This window comes from Necator americanus, chromosome V (genome assembly GCF_031761385.1).
Source record: "Necator americanus strain Aroian chromosome V, whole genome shotgun sequence".
NCBI lineage: Eukaryota > Metazoa > Nematoda > Chromadorea > Rhabditida > Ancylostomatidae > Necator > Necator americanus.
The window spans coordinates 33,450,909-33,474,727 of NC_087375.1; the positions used below are offsets into that span (position 1 = coordinate 33,450,909).

At 40.2% G+C, this 23,819-nt stretch overlaps 4 protein-coding genes across 5 annotated transcripts; 1 reads left to right on the forward strand and 3 right to left on the reverse strand.

Annotated features, from left to right (window-relative positions):
• Window positions 1–1,154: 1,154 nt before the first annotated feature.
• Window positions 1,155–1,439, reverse strand: RB195_016000 (uncharacterized protein; the record flags this gene model as incomplete). Its single annotated transcript, XM_064206965.1, has 1 exon — window positions 1,155–1,439. One exon carries the CDS (start codon window positions 1,437–1,439, stop codon window positions 1,155–1,157), a length of 285 nt encoding a protein of 94 aa, XP_064062846.1.
• A 1,767-nt stretch (window positions 1,440–3,206) lies between these two features.
• RB195_016001 (uncharacterized protein) lies at window positions 3,207–5,972 on the forward strand (the record flags this gene model as incomplete). The annotated part of the gene is made up of 5 exons (XM_064206966.1): window positions 3,207–3,294; window positions 4,476–4,558; window positions 5,261–5,291; window positions 5,634–5,789; window positions 5,842–5,972. The coding sequence occupies 5 exons, from the start codon at window positions 3,207–3,209 to the stop codon at window positions 5,970–5,972; spliced, it is 489 nt and encodes a 162-aa protein (XP_064062847.1).
• A 5,783-nt stretch (window positions 5,973–11,755) lies between these two features.
• Window positions 11,756–15,537, reverse strand: RB195_016002 (uncharacterized protein; the record flags this gene model as incomplete). 2 transcript variants are annotated; one of them, XM_064206968.1, is made up of 9 exons in its annotated part: window positions 11,756–11,863; window positions 12,933–12,999; window positions 13,061–13,146; window positions 13,243–13,347; window positions 13,404–13,544; window positions 13,620–13,695; window positions 13,814–13,895; window positions 15,424–15,463; window positions 15,520–15,537. In XM_064206968.1, 9 exons carry the CDS (start codon window positions 15,535–15,537, stop codon window positions 11,756–11,758), a joined length of 723 nt encoding a protein of 240 aa, XP_064062848.1. The 2 variants fall into 2 exon arrangements, with proteins under 2 accessions (XP_064062848.1, XP_064062849.1); XM_064206967.1 differs by lacking the exon at window positions 11,756–11,863 and having other exon boundaries at window positions 12,903–12,999.
• A 6,053-nt stretch (window positions 15,538–21,590) lies between these two features.
• Window positions 21,591–22,103, reverse strand: RB195_016003 (uncharacterized protein; the record flags this gene model as incomplete). Its single annotated transcript, XM_064206969.1, has 1 exon — window positions 21,591–22,103. The coding sequence occupies one exon, from the start codon at window positions 22,101–22,103 to the stop codon at window positions 21,591–21,593; it is 513 nt and encodes a 170-aa protein (XP_064062850.1).
• Window positions 22,104–23,819: the final 1,716 nt, after the last annotated feature.

The window sequence follows — 23,819 nt, forward strand, 5'->3', positions numbered from 1 at the left end:
TTGGATATTTTGTATTTTAGCGTTATAACCATCCGCATCTCAATAGCATGCAACACTCTTTCCAAGGCTTTTCTCTCGCATCGTACTACATCCTCACTTAGCTAGCCTGTAGCTGCGGCTCTAGGACCGGGCTACTAGCCGGACACATTTGTGGCATGGTCGAGCCTGCCAAGACGAAGTCTCCCCATCATTGCTATCCGACGACCAGAGTCACCGCTGCGCCGCTCTGAGGCGTGAGGTAGGGTTTGCAGCAATTCCGATAGCCAGAATGGCATGTTCCAATTGCACAACGACACCTCACCTCACTTGTACCAAGGTACTTCTCGGACTTGCTCCAGTGTGCACAAGTAGTACCTGCACTCGCACCGACCGCATGCACTAGTTCTCTTTGGCCCGTTCTTTTGTGAGAGACGCAAAGTGTATTATTTTCCTTCATCGATGGTGCTTCATGGGAAAGCCTAACCAGCTAGCAGGCAATCTCCATTTGTCCCTAATAATCCCTAATATAGCTTCGGAAGCGGTTATAGTGCGGTCAAGTACGATCAGAGGTTCCAATCCGCCCTAGTGCTCACCAAGCCGTTCATCCCTCAGTGGTCGATAAAGTGGTACCAGTCTTGTCTAGGAGGATAAAAACACTGACTTGACACATCGGCTAGCCTTCAATTCATTGTATGGACCAGTTGCACGTTCGTAAACCTCAAACGATTCTGATGTGAATTTGGTGGCACATCCCAAGCGGATTGATTAATGCCAGACATATTATTCACTGTTATAGCTTGAAACCTAGTTCAATGGTTATTGCTGAGGAGCATCACATGCTCCTTTTACCTTACTTGGCCTTCGTTAGCTAATGCAGCAGCAAATCTCATCACCAATCGTTGAAATAAGAGAAGGATTCAGGTCCCTCTGTCATCTGCGTGAAAAGGATACTCACTCCTTCGATTGAGCGTTCAATGACGCCTACGGCACTTTCCTGATGGTTGCGAAAGGTCTGTTCTTCTGATCCATAATTCAAAGCGGGGAGAACTACAGCGTTGAACATTTGCTCCTGGTCTTCTTCACTATGTCGTCGATGTCATACACCGCCCTCGATAACTTAAATGCTTTACTCGCCTATCATTTCCTCCTGCCCAGCCCGAGGTTCTGGTTTTTCTTCATGATGTCATGTTTTCTTCATGTTCATTTCCTGACGTAGATATACGAAGCTGGCTCTTTCCGACATGTTCAATCGGAACGTAAATAGAGTATCCGATACCCATTTGTCTCTCATACTTTACAGATCCACATTCTCGACTATCGCAAATTTGACTGAAGATCGTCGCTTTCACATGTCGAATTTGGTAACCTCTTGTTCCTTTTGGATGATGCTGGATGTTATCAGAAGGATGTCGATGAAACGCCGATGTAGGAGCCAAGCACCAGATCTTACCACATGACATCTCATCTCAGCTTACGCACTGCGTTCTTGAGAGTGGTACTGAATATTCTGAGTTTGGTTGTGTCATCCTATCAGATCGCACTCTTCACGTTGACCATCATGTTCTTCTAGGAATGCAAAATCCGGTTTGCGAAGTTAGTATATAACTCTTGAAATTCCTTTATGCTCTGAGTAGAGTAGCCCTCTTCAAACCACGGACGTTTTTGTCTCAACTGGATCAAAGGCCTTCTTTGAGGCGACGAAAGCGACATATTGGATTCTCGCGATTCTGCTTTAAGCTTCGAAACAGTGTGATGTAGTCGGTCGAGCTTAACCTTTTCCACAATCCTGTTTTCTCGAAAGGCTGTCTGCATCTTCCTTTATTCTTCTTTCTATCATCTGAATTAATCTTAAGCTGTATGAGTCATTTCGTAGTCCAACCTGTAAATACTCATTCTCACACGCAAGAAGACCTATAAGGCGTAGCGTATTTGAACTGAGTATTTAAAATCATGGAACATGGAATCATGTGCAAAGGTTGGCGATTTCATCATTTATCCTGTGCAGTAGCGTAGGACTACATCGTCACTGTTAGCGCAATTAGCCGTTTTATCTTTGGCACCGTCGTGCTGCAGTTCTGCAAGTAGAAAAGGAGAAAAACAACGACAAAACAGGGAATGTGAGCGCGATGATAAATACATGTGCGCACCTGCAGAAGTTTTTTTTTTCGTAAAATCCAATAGTTTCTGTTCAAACATTAGCACCTAAAGTCCGTTATTTCTAGCCTTTTGAAAAGAAAAAAGCGAACAATTGCGAATTTCGCAATTGTAATCTTTTCAGTGATGTCATTAAATACATTCATCAGCAGTCTGACGCTGGAAACAACAAAAAGTCCCAAAATTCCTCAAAACGTTACGGTTTGTGCAGAAATAATGCACAAAAAAAGCAAGAATCCTGGAGAAACAGTGGAGTTGGAAGGCTAGGGAATTTTTCCACCGATATAACAGAGCATGTAAAAAATCTGTAGTACTATCCAGTGCAGACTTCCTACATCAACTGATGCGAAACTAGGAGGAACTTAGCACAATCCATTCTCAACTGAAAATTGTTTCCTTGAACTGATAAAGAAACTCAAGTGTTTGTCGGTGTGTTTAAAGGCAACATATCACGAAACAAAACCCCAGGAAAGAAGTATAGTTCGGCCTGAAGATTTCAGAAATGACTGGGGCTCCGCTCAATTCTATTTTAACAAGTCGTCCTTTAAAAACGTCATGAGAACCGTTTTATTTCCTACGAAATACGTTAGAATGCGCACCTTTCTACATGATCCGCTTCCTTCAGCATCCAATTCACTTGTTTTACTCGAACAGGCTGATGATGAGACCTTATTGCACAAAGGTGGCGCATTGCAACATCACCCCTTATCCCCACTTGCTGCGGCTTAAATCGTCCAAAATTATTAAACGACGACTGTCTTCAAATTTCCTCTTATAATTTTTGACAAAATTCTTCTTTCTATGCAACAAATAACATAGTGATCTGTTCATTCCAGTAAGATTTGCAAGGGACATACAAATCAACCGATTCTGTCTCGAAGACCAAATTATGTGAAACCGTTTTGTGAAACCGTTCGACGAACTTCAGATAGCGATTACTGCAGAGAATCTGTACTAGCACCCCACCAACATGCACTGTTGAAACAGCTGCTAAAAGAATGAATGGCTTTATAAAGGGGCAGTTTGACTTTACAAGGAAGCAGCTTTTTAACTCAGCCAACCAGTCCACAATCATGTCTGTGGGATTCATTGCACTACTACCATTCCTCCTCCAAATAACCCAGGCCCAATTGAAAGTCTGCACCGATGGAGGAGCTGGACGTGAGTGATTTTCAATTTCACGGCTATACAGGGATGAGAAGAGCTTACACTTTTCTTAATAAAATGGTTAACTAACTATTGACTAATTGAGTTCCAAAAGGACTTCCTGAAAAAAGAAAAAGATAACTTCTTTTTTTATGAAGAATAGAGTGCCTGACGTTAACCAATCTCCTTGAGGTGTTAACTTCAATTCAGAATCGTTTGAGGTTTACGAACGTGTAACTGGCCTACACAATGACTTGTGGAGACTAACCGATGTGTCAAGCCAGTGTTTTTATCCTCCCAGACAAGACTAGTACCACTTTATTGACCACTGTGGGATGAACGGCTTGGTGAGCACTAGGGCGGATTGGAACCTCTGATCGTACTTGTAGACAGCGGGACATCTAGCCGACTGCACTATAACTGCTTCCGAAGCTATATTAGGGATTATTAGGGGCAAATGGAGATTGCCTACTAGCTGGTTAGGCTTTCCCATAAAGCACCATCGATGAAGGAAAAATAATACACTTTGCGTCTCTCACAAAAGAACGGGCCAAAGAGAACTAGTGCATGCGATCGGTGCGAGTGCAGGTATTACTTGTGCACACTGGAGCAAGTCCGAGAAGTACCTTGGTACAAGTGAGGTGAGGTGTCGTTGTGCAATTGGAACATGCCATTCTGGTTATCGGAATTGCTGCAAACCCTACCTCACGCCTCGGAGCGGCGCAGCGGTGACTGTGTTCGTGTTCTTCGTGTTTTTTTGGTGTTCAGCACTCCGCCAAAGACCAACCCAAATAGGTCAAATGCGTAGGAAGAGCGTGGAATCTTTGGTAGCAGCTCTCCGCTTCGTTACGCTGAACTGCCGGACATTGTCGACCACCCGAGGTACTCAAGTCATTCAGTGTCGACAGGCAGTCCACACGACCTCCACACTCCCAAGATGTGGAGTTGACGAAAGAATGGATTCCGAGCGAGTTTTTGCTGTCCATCGAGGTTAAGCAACCCCGTCAGGCAATAATACCAGTTCGCCGATTAAATTAAGTAAGTCAGGGTAGCGTTGGGGTAAATGCTCAGAAGTCCAACAACAGTACCTGAAATTTTTTCCACATCGTTATTTCAGGGTGTGAATAAAGCTAGTGCTTTCTTCCTTCAAAAATTGCCCGTAAAATTGTTGTATATTACTCTATAATTGCATTTAGCATGCGTCGTTGGGAAATGCCCACTGGCTTCGCAGCAATGTATACAGACCGCACAAGGAGAAGTGTGCTGTGACAACAACAAAGTAAATACCTTTTCTAGATTTATTTTCAACAATTTAACGAAGATGATGCGAGAAGAGAATGTAGAAGATAAACAACAAAGTTAGAAGTTAGTATGTATTTGACGGGAGAATTTTCTTGATATTTCCTTTAGTCAGAGCCTCAGGCTAAAAAATGGTAGGAAGAAACTGATCCTAGCTCATGGTTGTTTTGTTGTCAGTGATGGTAAAGAGATTCTGACAGTTTTGAAAAGAACACACGTTTTGCGGCTGACAGCGCAAGAATTTGCTTAAATGGATAATTGGTATCTTAGGATCTGTAATGGCGTGCTCTGCAATGGGCTCTAAACTTCTCTTGACTGACACTTTCATTTTTCGATATGATTGTATTCTCCCCACTAGTGGTTTTAGTAAACTTTTTAAAATATATCTATTACTGTTTCTATATTTTTCCTGATTTTTTCAAATCCCAAGGATGGAGGGATGTTTCTCGCAGTTGAAATTCTCGTTTTGCCCTACCGTGGCTTAACCTGCAGCGTTATTAGGATATGTTCTTCATTTGAGGTTGTCTCCAAATTTACACTTCTGAAGGCATTGCTTAAATAGAAAAATAAGCGAGAAAAGAATGAAAGAATTAGATGAGAAGGCAAAAATAAGAGAGACCTAAAAACCAAAGTAATGTGTATTGAAATTAGTGAAGATATGTCATAACAGTGATTTTTTCAGATAGTTGATGCAAGTGCCACGACCACAGCACGTATGTATATTTCTTTCTCATTTTTCGCTTCTTTTCTATGATTTCCATGGAAACGGTATGAATAGGAGTTAAGCGCTTTTGAAATTTTTTTAACTTGCGATGCATGCGAAAAAAAAAACTCAAAAACGATAATCAAGAGTGGCTACGGCGCATAAGTGACAATTTTCCTCGCTTCTTGAAACGGTTTCCAGAAAAATTCTTCTATTTTGCCTCGACAAAATGTAGAGAATCCCGTTATTTTTACCTAAATAGCATACAAGAAATTTCTTTGACTTTTCAGTATTTTTAGGGTTTTTAAACTATTTTTTTGCTTTTTGCGTACTAATAGGCCCATTCATTCAGCTTGCGTGGATAAGGTGAACCCAAAAACTGGTGTTTCGGATTGCCCTAATACATCATATCTATGCAACAATGCACTGTACTTCCAACTTATGACTGAACAGTGCCCGAAAACATGTAATCGATGTCCTGGGACCGCCGTTACCGCACCGACTTCCAGTAGGTTACGCTATCCTTACACTGGCATGCATACACTTAATACTATTTTCAGCATGCCGGGATTACGTTGATCCCAGGACTGGAAGATCAAACTGTCCTCAGATGGAGAGCTACTGCAGAAACCCTCTTTACATGCAATTAATGAGAGAACAGTGTCCTAAGACATGCAAGTATTGTACTTAGGTTTATTCACACTGATTAAAGGTCCAATTTTCCTTGCAATGCAGTGATTACCTTATCGCTGCACATTACATTTGGATATTAGAAGGAAGGAAATAAAGGATAGAATAGATAGTGTCGACTCAGTGTTTTATTATCCTCCCCGACAGTACCAATTTATCGACGTCGGAGGGATGAAAAGCTTACTGAGCATTAACTAGGACGGAATCAAACCTCCGATCAATCGCGCAGACAGCCCACTGACTGCACTACACCGGCTCAAGGAAAGAAATGGGAGCAACAGGAGTCTTACAAATGATTCATCATAGTTTAACATCTGTATATACGGAAGTGACATGACACTCTGCACAGAACTCCAAACAAAACTTGAGACACTGAGAGAGTACAAGATGGCATTTGCAGAACACAAAATGCCGCCGCGATTCGTTTTTGCAGACGTGATTAAGGATTTCGATTAAGTTTTAAGGTAACGGTTATGGAACTCTTCATGCTGGAGTGCCTCTACTCAGTACACCAACACAATCTTACTTGGATCACTTAGCAAATTAGCAAACACAATTTTCCCAAAAACAGAAATATCATTGTCGCCAAAAGAGATGGTTTGGTGAGAATTGCTACCACTATCACATCATCTTTGTTTCAATGATGACATTGTTGTTTAAACGAATGCTAGTCGATGGAATCGCGCAGAAAAATATACAATGCGACTTGAAAAAGGTGGTTATGTAAGGGCGTTGGGGAACCATTCACGCCCAAAAGATCTGGAATATACAGATAATCTAGTAATGTGTATGTACGTTTGGAAGTGAAGATAATAAACGATTGCGCTGCAGAGTTGTGTTGGAGAAAGCTTGGAAGCACACAAGTACAACAATGATGTATGTCTTAGGTTGAAAACGAGGTCTTGTCAGTTTGTTGATAAGTCTAGAAGTTTCGATTCTTCATCCATAATTGACATACATACAGACATCCATAATTTATCATATGGTAGTTGTAGAACATTCTCGAAGCTTCCCCGCAAAGGTATATATACCCGCGTACGTCTCCTTAACTATAAAGGCACTGTATCACGAAATTGACGTGGTACGGAAACCTCAGCGAAGATTAAAGCCTGGGTTGTAGATTATGAAACCGAGCGTGGATGCTCCTATCTCCGTATTATTCCGCTTATCTGCGTATTATAATTACTTCCATAATCTACTACTACTTCGTGACACGATGCCTTCTAACATGCGACATATGTGAGAGAATAGTTGGCAACAGCATGTTCAACAGTACTAAGACGACCGCTTACAAGGATCCAGACACTGTTTGGAGGAATGGACACTGGCAGAAGTGATTATCAAATTCCTCCTTTATGTATGACGTATGTTGTGACGCGTTGATGCGACGTGTTCTTGGTGAAAGCATGCATTGAGCTCTCGACAGTATGTGGGGGCCTCCTTGAACTTGTTTTTGTTCTGTTTTTTGTGATTTTTAATTATTTTTTCGCGTAGTAGTGCATGTCTTACTGAAGCTAATTTCCAATTGTTTTGCACCCAGGTCACCTCTATGATATTGACTTCCGTGCGTTTGATTTTCGTCCCGTTTTTTGTGCTATTAAGTGTGACTGGTATCTTTTTTTATGTATCATTTGTGCTTTTATTGTTCGTTTACGTGCTTGAGCACTCACCAGTAATGCTCACGTTTGTCCGGTGGCGCGTACTTGCCCCTTGGATTCTCACCTCGCAGGGGCCTCAAAGAGCCTCATATGCTTTCTTTGAAAGACTTTTTGAAGAAGTCTGACCATCAGCCAGTCGCACACAGCTTTGCTGAGGTAAGACTGAGCTTCGAATACCTCCGTCCACTTGTGTAGTGCTATACTCCTTTCATAACACTTTCAATCATTTCCATTTTTCCTGCATTAAAGGTGCTTCACGGAGAAGCCTAACCAGCGGGTCGGCAGTCTCGCTGTGTTCCCAATCCCTAACAAACCCCAACATCGTTTGGAACTTAGTCACCTCTTCCATTAGTTATTGGTTACACCCTCTCAGTTTTGGCACTGCACATAACTCTTGAACTCCCTTCATGTACTCACTGTGGTAGCCATTCCTGACCAAGGCTCCCGGAACGTTCAATATCAACTGAATCGAAGGCCTTCTTTGAGTGGACGAAACATACTGGACATATTGCCCAAGTTCGACTGTCCTTGAATCTTGCCATGTTGAATACGTAGCTTTTTTATTCATTTGCGTGAACTGCGTTACCACGTTTAGCTAATGGGGTAAGCACTAGCCAATCTGTTGCTGTTTCAATTTGCTTAGCGCTTGGATGCTTTCTGTAGGTGATAAGGGGTTTGAGAGAATAAATCACTAATGGCTTAGATTTTTCCAGGCTTTGACGAAGCCGAAAACGCCGAAACGTTAGCTGTTAATAAATATCAATACCACTCTTGGCCACAGCTCAAGCAAATATCAATAAAAAAGAGACATATAGCATTCTCGCGACTCTTCTTTGAACTTCCAAATAGTGTGCTGTATTCAGTCGGGCTCAGATTTTTCCGAAACTCTGCTTTGTCGAAGGCCTTTCTTTCATCTTCCTTTCTTTTTTTTCAATTATTTGAATAAATGTTGGGAAGTATCAACGTTGTTAGAAGCCTGTAGATGACAAACAAGTATATTTAGGGAAGTTGGCAATCCTGTGTGGAGCCCTATTGTTTAACAATGGTGTGTATTGTCTTAATTTGTTTAGGTACCGTGCATTCCGGGAGGTAACGTGAGGAGAGTCTGGGCGGTATCACAAACCACAACCGGCGTCAATTCTAGTGAGTATACTGTCGGTTAGATCTGTAGAATTCAAAATCCACTGTATTCGACATTTGAAGTTCATCTTGAAAAAATTAATATGCTGGTGAGCCGAAATGAATGAGTCATTTCGTGGTTCAACTTGTGAATACTTATACTTATTCTGAAGGTTGAGAAAACCTAGACCTAGCGTATTTGAACTGAGTACCTATGATCATACATGGATCCCTGTGCAAAAATTGGCGATTTCATCATTTATGCTGTGCAAAACCAGATCCTATGTGAGCATAGTCAGTCGTTTTTTTATGGTACTGTCGTGCTGCAGTCCTGCAATTAGAAAATCAGGGAAACAACGACAATACAGGAAATGCGAGCGCGGTGATTAATCCATATGCACAACTGCACAATTTTTTTCCATAACTTCCAATAATTTCTGTTCAAACATAATCACCTTAAAAGCGTTATTTCTAGCGTTTTAAAAAGACAGAGGCGGACAATTGCGAATTTCGCAACTGTAATATTTGCATTGATTTCCAGTGATGTGTTTAAATATATGCATCAGCAGTCTAACGCTGGAAACAACAAAAAAGCCCCAAAATTCCTCATCACGTCACGATTCCTTCGAAATATTAAGAATCCTGAGGAAGCAATGGAGTTGGAAGACTAGTAATATTTTTTTGCCGATTTAACAGAGCATGGTAAGGATCTGCAGTACTATCCAATCCAGATGACCTACATCAAATGATGCGAAACGAGGAGGAACTTAGCATAATCCAGCCTCAACTGAAAATCGTTCCTTTGAACTGATGAAGAAACTGTTGTTGGATTTTGTTACTGTGCTCAACGGACAAATTTATGACAAGAATAAATGTTTAGTTTTGAAGGTTCATAAGTTAGCCGTAGAAGGTCTTCGACCACATAAAAGATCTATTCAGACTTGAAAAAGGTGAAGATCTGGGGGTTATTGTAGAAAATACATATTTGGCCATATGCTAACGTATTGTAAAAAAAATCTTCAGTATCCTAGACTCGCATACAGTCTATTTTTATGAGGATTACCGAGATATGTACTAAGATAACGAATAAACAAGCATATGTCATAAATTCAGCCAAGTGAATTCTGTGGTACAGTGTTTCAAAATCCAGATGTTCTTGTTTGTACTGGTGTTATTTATTGTTGATAGCGGAAATGGCACACATTTTCTAGGAAGAATATCCGGACAAACGCTGTTATATGAAAATCTCGGAGTAGTAGAAGTAAGGAGTGCATCGACACAATCTTCAGGCTTTTCTTCTCCCAAGGAGCCGCTGAGCTGATCACCGCATATCCTCACTTGTTGCGCCTTAAATCACCCAAAATTATTAGGCGACAAATCTCTTTAAATTTTTAATAATCCAAGATGTGGTGCTGAGATGTGGTACAAGTCAATGTTTTGCAAAGTTTCAACTCTCAAAAGTACACGAATTTTTCGTCATATTCCTGCAGATGTAGAAAAAATAATAAGCATAAACCGATGTGGCATATTTTTATGTGTTTTTTATGTGTTTTCCGCAAAATGATTTCAAAAGATCGGTATCCGGCACACTTGCTGCCTTTATTTCACACGAAAATTTTGACACGAAGCATAAACCTAACCGGTCGTTTGCACGGTGGTTCAGTGTTGGAAAATGTCTATGTGAAATCCGTACCACCTCAGATTCGTGGGGTGATGCCTTTAAGGTTTACGAACGTGTGACTGGCCCATACAATGATTTTCGGTGGTTGGCCGATGTGTCAAGTCAGTGTTTTTATCCTCCCAGACAAGTCTGGTACCAATTTATCGATCCCAGAGGGATGAAAAGCTTGGTGAGCACTAGGGCGGATTCGAACCTCCGATCGATCGTACAGGAAGCGGAACCTCCGACAGCTTCACTACACCCGCTCACACTTCAGGGATACAACATATTTATTATAATAGCGGTAAAAACTAATCCAGGCACCATCTGAATGGGATCTCATTTAAGCCTCCGGAAGTTAATTCCAAGTGCACCAACTTCTGCTATTTATTGTAACGTTATTTTTTTTTGAAACCTGTAATGGGAACTGAATTTCTGTGTGACACTATTAAATCAAGAAACGTTATAAATAAAGACATTATTATGAATTACATTAAATTTTGAAACCTTCTGGATCAGCAAGGTTAGGTTAAGCTTGAGGGTATGGAACAGGAAATTCGAACTGTCGAATTCCCTAAATAATTTGAACAACTGCACATCCTTCAATTGGTGCCGGCTGCAATGATGTCCTTGAAGGGTTTAACGTTAAAAGATTATCGATCAGCGCAGTAGTCATGATCGACAGCAAAAGCGGTGACAATCGATAATCTCTTCTATTCACTTGCTTATCTACTAAATAATTCACATTGATATGCTGTGCCATTCATCCCTATCATTTGGTAGTGCCGTATGACGTTGGAGAGCTGATTCACGGATCAAGTAGGTTTTCAGGAAACGAAATTTCGATAACGATAATGAGAGGATAAAGGGATGACACGTAGAAAAACACAATAATTCGTTTGCCGATTGCACATCGTGGCAAGGTCATCATCAACATTAATCCAGGATAAAATAACTGTAAACGACTGTAGCTAGCACAGTTCTGATGCCGAGAGAATTACCATATTCAAGTTGTCCTTAGATTTTGAGGTTTGACTCGTTCACCAGTTTTAAAACTTTTTCTATTCTCAATTTCCTCAACTTATCTGCTGAATTGGCTTTCATGTGGGTGAAGCTTGAGGAATTGGTGGGTCTTTCTACGTACAGTGGATATGCTAACGAGACGTTAGCCGCACGTTCAGACTGGTATATATTAAGAAATATAATTTAAAGTCAAAAATGCATGAAAACAGCTGACAGATAGACACTCAGAACTGCACCTTTAAACCGCTTATGTAGAGGTAGTTCTTATGAGTGAGAAAAGTTTAGAATTTATGTGGCTTCTGAAGTTTAACTCATTCTCTGTCTCTATAGAGTTTGACTAGGAAAACACCATTCGGGATGTTGCTCGATAGTGATATCCTCGAAATCTTCCTCATATACGCTGAACCGTTCTGTGGTGCCCTCTCCACTGATCTAGAATACGTCAACTTACTTTGAAATTCTAGCGTTCCATTGCGTGTTCTTCTTGCGCGTGTAAAAACAAAAAAAATCTCTACAAAGTAGGAACAGAACGATAACAGACGCACATTAATCTTTCCCTGTAGCATATAAAGGAACTACAACTGTGTTAAAGAGATCACCCCACGAATCTGAGGTGGTACTGATTTCAGGTGGAGTATTCGTATACGGGATCGTAGATTATGGAGAGAAGGATGATTCCGTTCATTTCTTTCTAATTGCCGTAAAAAACGGCCCTGAAGATAGGGCTTCGAGCGCTCCGGTACGCTATTTTCTACAACGAGTTCGATTGGAGCGCGCCAGCCTTGCGCACGCGCCGCATCTTCCGGGCCGTTTTTTTTACGGCAATTAAGAAGAAATGGACGGAATTACCCCCTATTCATAATCTGCTATCCCGTATACGAATACTCCATCCGAAATCCGTACCACCTCAGATTCGTGGGTGATGCCTTTAAAGGATGATGCGTATGTGGTCAGAGCCTGTTAGATAGAGTTAATACTTCTCTTTTATCTTCTTTTGTATTGCAAACCCTTTTCTTTCCCCTGGAAAACGATTCAGGAATGTCCTGCCTTGCATTATCCAATGCATTGAGAAGCCAAGTTTTTCACATTCGTTGTCTTGGAAAAGTTCTATATTCCTTCTCAATAGGGTTGCGAATATGTAAGGAGCTGTCGGTGAAAAAAGGAAAAAAGGTTTCCTTTTTACCTACCTCAATGTTTATATGACTCTATCATGATCGAACAAATTAATGAAAGAAATAACGCCCTTAGCTGCTTTGATATCATTGCATTTTGTCACTTTTCTTTTCTTTTTTTCAGGAAGGAAATTTTTTCTTTCTTTTCTAAAGTAGTTTGGATACTCATTTTTTTTCTTTTAATTGGTTTTAACATTGTACTCGCTCTGTTTCAAGTGTTATACATAAGTTCATTTCATAGCGAATACTTCATTCATACTGCAATGATTATTTGAATTATTATTGCGTTGTCTTCAGCTTCAGAGGACGCAAAGACCATTCTCACATACTGCGTTTCCACTGCAACGCTTGCACGGTTCGCCCATCTTATAGATTTGCCCACCCGTCGTGAACAATCTGAAATATCATATGGATGAGTTGCTGGGATCATCTTTAGTTGTCATTTAATTCAACTTACTTCGGAGCATAGTGACAAACTACATTCGTAAAATTCGAGCATTTTACCACCGAGCAACCAATTTCCTTATGTTCGTCCCAAAGGATCTTAATTTATCAATGAATATATGCTATTTATAGTGATAAATGATCATAAATGATGATGAATAATAGTTATTTTTTAGAAAAACCAAAGTCAAATACCTTCGCCAGATTTGGTATTCCTAGATATGGTCCGTAAACGTTCTTGTCGTTCGGTCCTTGAAGGAAGCTGCCGGTTCCAGCTTCGCTCCTCCATATTTTAATGGTCTAAACTACTAATGCAGAGGTGATTGCAATTTTGCGATAAACACAAAAATACCCACAGCTCTTGTGATAGCTTCCAGGTCAGTTTTAGGGCCTTTATAGGCGTATCGAACTTCATCGTATTTATTGGTCCAAGAAATATCATCTTTGCATTTTTGAGCCCAATCATTCGCACTCTTCTCCGCGTCGCAATTGTAGTTCTGAAAATTGAAAACAGTTCAAATTTAAACTAGAATCAGTGCAATTTCAGCAGCAAATATCGTAAACAAGCTGACCAGTTTTATCATTTTGGATGCTCGGCGAGCGTATACGCCATTTTTCAAGGCGAATGTTCCCTGAGCAACTCGACTTCTGCAAAACGTATCGCTCTTTGATAGTAGATTAAAATTAAAAAAAAGTCCACAAATAGTGTAGTCCAGTAAGATCTTAGTGTATGGTAAAATTTTTGGTGAGTATAATACTAGCGTACCTTATTTGATTATGTCGTTTCAAGAACACATTCCTGATTGTATCGGATATCGCTTGATTGTTAGGACAGATGGTATTAGGAGCTGGAAGAAATATGGATGTATTTTTTAAAATTTAGAACTAAGAGGAGACCACATAGAAACCATAAAATTAGCAAACCAACTCAGTGTGGAAGGAATTTCTTAAATGATTTTGTGGTTAACAATTTTTTGGGAGTGTTAAATTGTTTACCACTGCTGATTTGGATACATTGAATAATTTTTTAACCTAATAAATGGTTAATGGGTCCTGAGAATTTTAGAATTTGTTCTGCCATGGGAGGGAGTCTGCAGAGAAATTTTATCTGCTTTAACGTTTTGTTTCTCCTATGAACTAACAGTGATATACAAACAAATAAACAAACAAACTAACTAACTAAAGCGGTTTCCACGCGGCTTTTTTTACGACGATTATGGGAGATGAGCGGAAATATGCTGGGTTCCGCAATCTGCTATCTATTCGAACTCTGCGCTTTCGGTTTGGATTCAGCACCACGTCACAATCGTGAAACGATGTTAAACAGTATAATTATTTCATAGTCAGATTATTTCATGAGTTCTGCAAAATTTAAACGCGCTAACAGCAGACCGGCAGATACTTTTGGTGAATTTTGAAGCGATCCATTCGAGTTTGCTATGCTTTAACTAGGAAGATATTCTAGGAGCGAAGGTTAAATCATCGGCCGTTTTTTCTTGGTCTTCATATCTCAATCCTGATCATCTCATCATCTGCTCAGGAAAATTCTAATAATATTAATATTTAAGGCACATGCCCAATCCTTTAGGGTTAGAGACCTAGCCAAGGCAATTTTAACTCTCGTCATCATTTTTATTATTTACCTCCTACAAATTTACTGACGTGAAACGATAGGCACATTAATTTTATGACAAAAATACTAAAATTCTGTTTATGAATAGGAAGGAGAGCCCCTATGACATTGAATTAAATTCCTTAAATTAAATTCTCATAATTAGCGTATTAGAGGTTTTTTTTGAAATTTGGACTGAAATGACTCGTAGACGTAGCTGGCAGATGATGGCACATAGAAACCAGTAGATGATCTTCAGGAAGAACTCCAAAAATGGAGTGGATCTTGAAGCCTACTCTGTCGATGTTATCATCGGTAATTGTGGAGATGTGTTGCACAAACGGAGGTCCACTAAGATCTGCAGGGATCCTTATTCCTTATTTTGCATTCTTACCTCTCACCACTTATCAAAATTTAAAGTAATACACTTCTTAAGGCAGCTTTAATTCCATTAACTCTCTACTTTTGTAATATGGAAAAGTCTTATCTCGTTCCTTATAAAGGAAGGCTAGAAATTGGATAAGTCTAAATGAGGTCCATCTTCTCACTCATTTTCCTCATCGAGACTAGTTACTTGAGTTGTAGTCATAAAAATGTAGCAGAGCTTCTTCTGTTGTTATGATTAATTTCAGCTTAACTCCGGAACTTTCTATCGTTCCTATTTTCCGTAGAAATTTTTAGATTTGCCGAAAACCTGTGTTAAGATTCTGATTATTTCAGTAATTATGCGAGGAAAACTAGGTAAAGAAGAATGGAGGACTCACCAGTTGCGGCGATAGCGCCAAACAGAACTGCTGTCAAGATCTGAATACTTGAATTCTTTTTTAAAAAAAATTTATGTGGACCACAATGGAACTCACCGCAATATATTGCTGCATTAGATCACGTTGTTTGACGGAAAGCTATGCGCTGTTTTATACTCTTATAGAACTATCGATTTTCTTTGTTTTAAATCCGCTTATTGTTTAGATTCCACCTGAACAATCTTCATCGGTAATCTATTTTGTTGGACTATTGAACTTTGAATTGTTTTTTCTATGTATTGGAAGAACTCATTGGGAAATTCTAGCAATAATTCTCCTGAAGTTTTTCACAGTTTATTTCACTAAATCATCACGATACGAGTTTATGAGAAAAACACTTCCAATTTCCTGGTCACCCATCAGTGATTTATCCTAATTTGAAGCCCGTATCATTTGTATTTCTCTTACTTGACACCACAATTAGTTCGTTACTGTATAAACCCACCTGTGAGCACTGGTTTCTGCACCATAATTATAGGTCTAGAAGGTGAAGAATAGTGTTCGCTAGAATAAAATATTCTTTTAAATCGTTAGTTTACTTACAATTCTTTCGTCATTTTGAATTTTTTTTTTATTTTTCTATTTTTATTTTGGTTGCCTCATGAGCGGTCACTTTTTTAGACGTAGTGAAGCGATATCGAGCAACTAAGGATTTGCAGGGTCCATTGCTGGCATAAATTACGGTAGCCGGAGCCGGTAGGTCCGACCCTCATCACTTTTGGAGTGACAGCTGGCGAAGGGACTCCTTCACTTTTGCACGGTTAACAGAGGGATCCTCATCGCTTGTGCAGCACCTTATTAGCTAGATCCTGATCCCCTTCACCTGAGGAGGGTCTGGTTCTTTTCCATCACATCTATGATTGCTAGTTCACAGCTAGTGAATTAGAAACTTTATCGGATTGAATCGCGTTACGAATACATCTCTTATGGAACCGATAGTATAACTACTTTCCTCTTGGGCGTTTTGGCTGTAAACTTCAAAATAATTTTGTCTAAAAGATCATCCACCGTTTAATCCTGTGAAAGAGTAATAATGAAAAAAGACGAGCATAAGGAAGAAAGAACTGTGCAACAACACCTTTCTCCTGCCAAACACCACTCGCGCTAAAAGACTTCAGTTGCGTACTCTTGCGTGTAGAAATAATGGTTTCATTGATTCCCATCTGAAAGAGGAGAAACGATGATCAATATCAGAACTCGTCTTATCCATTCCTTCTTGGTAATGTTAACCTTACAGACTTTTTAACAATTTTAAATTTTACTTTTTTTTTTTTTTTTTTTTTTTTTTTTTTTTTTTTTTTTTTTTTTTTTTTTTTTTTTTTTTATTTAATTTTTTTTTATTATTTTTAAATTTTTTAAAAATAAAAATTTAAAAAAAAAAAAAAACTAATACCGACTTTCTAACCTCGTCGAATCCTCCATTCTTTCTAAATTGGAACTCTAAACCTTCGCAGGAACCTCTTCGATTACCCAGAATTTGCTGCACGATTCGCACCCGTAAAAAATCACCCACAATTAGATGACGGGGCAAAGGGCTCTTTGTTGCTTAAGTCGTGTCTACGAGAACATGCTCTTCAATATATACAAGGTCCATCTACGATGAAACTTCTTACCGACTGCGCTACACCCGCTCCTTCTTCTCCACAACGCAAAAAAGTGAGTTAGAGCGCAGCAGTTGTTTCAAGCTAGCAACAAAGAGATAGGCGGTTTCTTAAACTTTCGTAGTTCCATAAGCTCTGTAGGATGTCAACAAATACCTACGTAGAAACGCTTCAAGAAGGACATTGTGTGAGAAATCCTTGTTTGTGTTCACCGCGAAACGCGTACTGCTGCGGCGTATCTGTCTGTGTTGCACATGGTGACCGCGACGCGACGGACGGAAAGAAACTAGTTATTAGGCAACGCTGTGGCTACCAGCTATTAGATAGCTACTTTCTCATGGTTGTCCTACCTATCCTAAATGCAATTAGGTATTTGAGTGTTTTCGCTTCTTTTCTTTCATTTCGTGATGCATGAGAAAAAAAAAGACAGGAAAACAAAATTTAAAAGTGGCTAATGTGCAGAAATGATAATTTCTTGTAATCGCTTCTCAAAACGGTTCCCAACAAAATCATGCTAAGTTGCGTCGGAAAAATGTAGACAATCCAGTTAATTACATTTAATACCTTGCGAGATATTTTTTTTCGAATTCTCACCATTTTTGCAGCTCTGTTATATGTTTTTCTGAAAAGAGTGCAGCACGTAGTCATATTGTGTGCAACTATGCATATGGCCACAATGCACACAGTCACAAACTCTACTGAAAGAATTGTTAGATAAAAAAAACCAGGTACTAAAATTTCAAGTAGAACGTCACGTGTTTTTGTGTAGAATGGTGCTAGAATGCACGAACAGCAAAACAAACAGTGACTTTATTATGCCACTCTTTGAATAAAATTCAAAGGTCAACAGCTGTTTTCATTCAATCTTCTCCAAAGTAGACATACAAGAACTCATTAAATGTTATTAACACTTTGAATGGTGTATCCAGAATCGATATGTCACGAAGGCGGATGGTGGGAACAGCAGAACGAGACCCGTTCGCTGATAAACTCGCTTCAAGTCTCTGAAGCTCAGGCAGCTGCGCAGCCTTGTCCTGATGTCCTTTAAACGCTGCGGTGGAATGTAGCGATTGGGATCGAGGGGGATCCCTGCAAGGATGATCTACCGCTGCAGTTCGCACTGGTCACAGTTCGACCCTAACAGTAGGCTCCATCACGCCGCCTCGATTTCAGGTCGTGGAATTAATTTGACGCATAATTCTCAAGAAAGTTTGAGCAAATTCCACTAAATCTACAATAATCCACTTAAATGGCTTTCACTTAAAGCTAAACGGAACAAAATTGAATGTGGTAAAAAGTAGTGAAGTGCAGTGTCATCTATAACCCTACTGTACAGTATAAACCGAAACTTCACGTCCTTTTCAGAACTGGGACCGTATCCAATTATATCCCTCAAAGAAAATTCGCTAGGCATTGATGGCGATGGCTACTTCAAGGTAGTTGTCCCGTTAGAGTTCATCAGAACATGAATATGCTCTTCTTCCGGAAAATCATACTTAAAGAGATATCATTTAGTATGCATCGCCGGAGGGTGTAGTTCACCAACTCAGCTATGCATAACAACTGTGTCCGGGACAATGTGTTGCGAAGTTAGTTAGGTAGGTTCTTTAAAAGTTCAAACAAATATTATGTTCTTGATGAAGTAACGTTCTTCGCCAACATTTTCTGTAATTCAGTCGCATCACGTCGCGATAACCGTTAGTCATTAGCGCGGCGAGCGCGGCTAATCCTGATCACTCAATGATTTCTAGCAAGGTTTCTGCATCGATGGCTGTCGCATTACAAAATTCTCGCGCATCGGTTTGCAACGGCCTTCGAAAAAAGTTGTAATGCGACAGCCAAAAAACCTAGCAAAAACCATGCAACAAGAGCAAAAACCTTGTGAACTGATTATAACATTGCATTTAGCTTAACAAAGAGTAAAAGCGAATAATTTTGCGAAAACCACAACAAAACTTACGTTTCAGATAGTCTACACCGTCGGTCCTGCAGCGCCATAGTGCCTCCACAAGTAGGTGGAAACAACTAGGAATACTAAGCAGTATGCAGTTTGGAAAATAGAAGCGAGTGAAACCATATAAATGTTTCCTGGAGGATTTCCAGTTGGACAGATCTCAGCTGTAGCACATTGAAAGTTATTTCATTAGTATCACCAAATTCACACTTACACTGAGATGTATATTTTTCATTCCAATAGCAGCCACTACAACATGATTCGTTAGAATTGATCCAGGATCCGATTTCGGATTGTCCCAGTAAGGCATATCTGTGCAAAAATCCGTTGCATTAGCAATTAATGACAGAACAATGCCCGCTGACGTGCAATAAATGTATCGGAACAGGAACAACAAGTAAGCATAGAGTATACGGATCAAAGAAGATCTGTCGAGAAAGTTCTCAATGTCACTAAGGTCAGTGCGCTAGAAAAAGCATCATTTAGTATACTTGTTTGTTATTATTTATGTTTGTCAATCAGATGCGGGTGTAGTGTAGCGGTTAGAGGTTCCGCTTCCTGCACGATCGATCGGGGTTCGAATCCGCCGTAGTGCTTACCAAGCCTTTCATCACTCCGGGGTCGATAAATTGGTACCAGACCTGTCTGGGAGGATAAAAACACTGACTTGACACATCGGCTAGCCACCGCAAGTCATTGTATAGGGCAGTAAAACGTTCGAAGGATATTGAATTTAAGTGACGTTGTGACGCATCCCAAGTGGATTGAGCGCATCCCAACGCAAGGAACTTTACCCTTTATCCTTCATTATTTATGTTTATTTAACAGTTGGGTTAATATGCTTCGCCCTCCTCAATAGGGTATTCTTGGTTCGCTGATTTTTTTCGTAATGTATCATTTGTGCTCCTGTTGTTCTTCGATTAGTTCGAGTAATACATACATTCATTCCAATCGCAAGCAAGGGTTGCCCAGTGGCTTCTCTCCTCACAGGGACTCGAAGAGGATCGCAAATTTTATTTGTGGGACTTCTTGAAAAGGTCTGACCATCGCCCAGTCGCTTACAGCTTTGCTCTAGCGACTGCCGTTAAAAAGCATCACGTGCACGCCCTTCTTAATTTCACTTTCCTTGGCATATCTGGCAGCGCCTTCGAATCCGTTGTAGTGCAAAGCAAGCCCTTCATCTCTCCTGAGTAGATAAATTGGTCATCTTCAATCGTTGAAATGAAAGGAGGATTCAAGATTCATGTCCCATTTTTATCTGCGTGAAAAAAAACTCATAGCGTCACACCTTCGATTCAGCGTTCAGTGACGCCTGATGTGTTAAAGAGGTGGGCGTGGAGCCAAATGCTCCTGGTTTTCTGGTTTTCTTCACTACGTCCTCAATGTCTTACAGGCTCCACAAGTCCGTCATTTCCTCCTACCCTAGGGTTCAGGTCGCTCTTAATTTCCATTTCACGACGTAGATGTATGAAGCTCAAGGTTTTCGATATTTTTAATTCGCTGAACGTTAACGGAACAGCGATACACATTCGTCTCTCATACTTCACAGATTCAGATTCTCGTCTATCGCAGATTCGGCTGAAGACGGACGTTTCCACATGTTTCGTCGAGTTTATTCCATTCCATTTGGCAGATGCTAGATGTTATCAGAACGATGTTAGTAAAGCTTTGATTTAGCTGCCGACCATCAGGTTTCATAGATGTTTGAGATGGGATGTCAGGTTTCAACCCATGACATCCCATCTCAAACAAGCAGATTTGGGGAATGGTTTGCAATCTAGTGTTCACCAATAGTACGGTGTCTCTTGTCTTAAGACGTTTAAGTGCATTGCATTCCGGCAGGTAACGTGAGGACAGTCTAGCACTTATCACATACCACAATCAGTGTCGACTCTAGTGAAGATATTGTCAGTTAAATCGGTTGAATTCGAAAAATTTTCTCATATATTTTAAAGATATTTTCCTACAGGGTCGATAAATTGGTACCAGATTTGTCTGGGAGGATAAAAACACTGACTTGATCATCGGCTGGACCCCGCAAGTTATTGTGTAGGCTAACACGCGTTCCAAAACCTTAACGTTTACGAATTCCAGTAAAACGCGTTGGCGCATCCCAAGTGGATTGATACGCCAAAGACTTTTTTATCTTGAAAAAAACCAGGTAATTTCGTGGCCGTAAAAACTTCCACTTATTTTGACGTGTAAGAAGACCTATGAGACGTAGCGTATTTGAAGTGAATGCGTAAAATCATACGTGGAAACATGTGCAAAGGTGTACTACTTTCTTAAGCTGAACCAAGATTGTTATTGATCTTTATTCTGGCTAACGTTTCGGCGTCGTCGCCTTCTTCAGAGTCTGGAAAAATTAAAGACACGTGTAATCTACTCTCTCAAATGCCTCGTCATCCCACAAGATATGATTTAGCAAACAGATTGTTTAATAGCAACGTCAGAAAAGCAGACCAGCGCTCACCTTGATAGCCACGAAATCGTGATGTTAGCGGACCACCAGTTGTGAGAGTTGCGCCGCTAGTATTAACTAGTAATGATGCCCCCGCCTCTGACCCCGTAGGTCAAAACCCGCAAAGGTCCTGATATAGCGCCAGCTCGTTGGTCACAGCGATGCATTCTTCTTTACGATTCATGATAGGACTTTTGGCCGTGATATAAAACGCTTCCAATGTTTTTCGCGCTAAAACGTCTGATTCGCGTGCCAAGATAGTGACAGCTGTCTTGAAAAGGGTGTTGTCATGACACTGTCTGCGATGAGGATCTAAAGGGGATGATGTTTTTGATTTTACGAGCCCGTCTAGGTGCTCCTTGACGCGGATACATAGTGGTCTTCCTGTTTCGCCAATGTACTCAGTCCCACATAACTGACAGGTGATTAGGTAGATAACCCCCGATACCACGCAATCACCCTGCCTACCGCTTGGACAAACGATGCAATTCGCTGTCTCACAAAGTCTGTCATATGCGCGATTGCGGACTAGCTGCTGCTTCAAGTTTACAGGTGGTATGTCCACTACTCTGACTGAGTCTTGCAGACCCCTGTGACATGTGCAAAGGATTGGCGATTTCATCATTCTTGCTGTGCAAGACCAGATCCTATAACTGTTAGCACAGTCAGCCGTTTGTTTTTTATGGCACTGTCGTGTTGCAGTCCTGCAATTAAAGAAGGAGACAAACGACGGCTATACAATAAATGCGAGTGCAATGATAAATGCATATATACACCTGGAAAAGTTTTTCCGTAACTTCCAATAATTTCTGTTCAAACATTAGCAGCTAAAGTGCGCTATTTCTAGCTTTTTAAGAAGAAAAAAACCAAACAATTGCGAATTTCGCAATCGTAATATTTCCGATGATTTCCAGTGATATCATTGAATACATTCATCAGTAGTTTGGCGCTGGAAACAAAAAAAGCCCCAAAAATTGCTCAAAACATCACGACAGAATATTGGTGTACAAAGAAAACAAGAATCCTGAGAAACCAATTTAGATGGAAGACCAGAAATTTTTTTGCCCGATATAACAGAGCATATAAAAAAATCTGCCGTATTATCCAACGCAGACGTCCTGGATTAACTGATTCGAAACGAGGATGAACTTATCGTAATGAAGTCTCAACTAAAACTGTTTCTTTGAACTTATGAATGAATTCAAGTATCTGCTAGTATGCTTAAAGGCAGCGTGTCATGAAATTGATGTGGTACGGGAACTCCAGGAAAAACGTTGAGTTCGGATTGAAGATTACGGAAGCGAGCGCGGCTCCGCTCAATTCTAACTAGTCGTCCATAAAGAAAAACGGCTTGAGAACCTCTTTACTTCCTACGTGGTAAGTCAGATCCGGTCCCCTCAGTAGTTTATTCATTGGGTTTACTTGAACAGGCTGATGAGAACACCTCGTTCATCTTCGACCGTTTGCTCGAGGGCGCTGCGCGTGCACAAGAGTGGCGCATTGGAACTGCTTTTGTAGGGAGAAAGCTGTTTTCCAGGCATTTTTTTACGACAATTAGGGAAAATGAGCGGAACTAAGCTGGTTTCCGTAACCTACAACTTGGACTTCAGGCTTTCGCTGTGATATCCGTACCACATTTCGCAATACGCTGCCTTTAACGGAAATGTTCATAACAGGAATAAATGTTTAGATTTAAGATTTCATAAGTTGCTGTAGATTATGTTGGAAGTCGATAATTACAAAAAAAAAGATTTATTCAGATTTAAACAAAATAGACAATAAATAAAAATATAATAAACAAGTACATCATAGATTCAACGTAGTGAATTCTCTGGAATTAATTTTCAAATAGCAGCAGATGTTCTTATTTGTGCTGTTGTTGTTTATTGTTGTTAGTAGGGGTACCACACTTATACATGATTTTCTAAGATAAATTTTCGGATAAACCCTCAAGTTGAGTTGAGTGACGACTTCTTAGAAATAGAAACAAAAAGCGCACCAACGAAATCTTCAGGCTTTTCTTCTCTTAAGAAGCCGCTGAGCTGATCATCCCATATCCTCACTTGTTGCGGCTTAAATCATCCAAAATTATTGAGCGACTCTTCTCTTGAAATTTTTAATAAGCCAAGGTGTGGTGCAAGTTGATTCAAGCAAAGCATTAAGCTGCGTTCGCGCAACAAATAACATGGCGACCGCCCAAATCCCAGTGAGATCTCCAAGAAACTTAGAAATCAACAGATTTTGTCTCAAAGTTCAAATTTTGTCGGAACCGTTCAGTGTTCGTCGACGCATTTCAGATGGCAATCACCATAGAGAACTATCTGTACTACCACCCCACCAT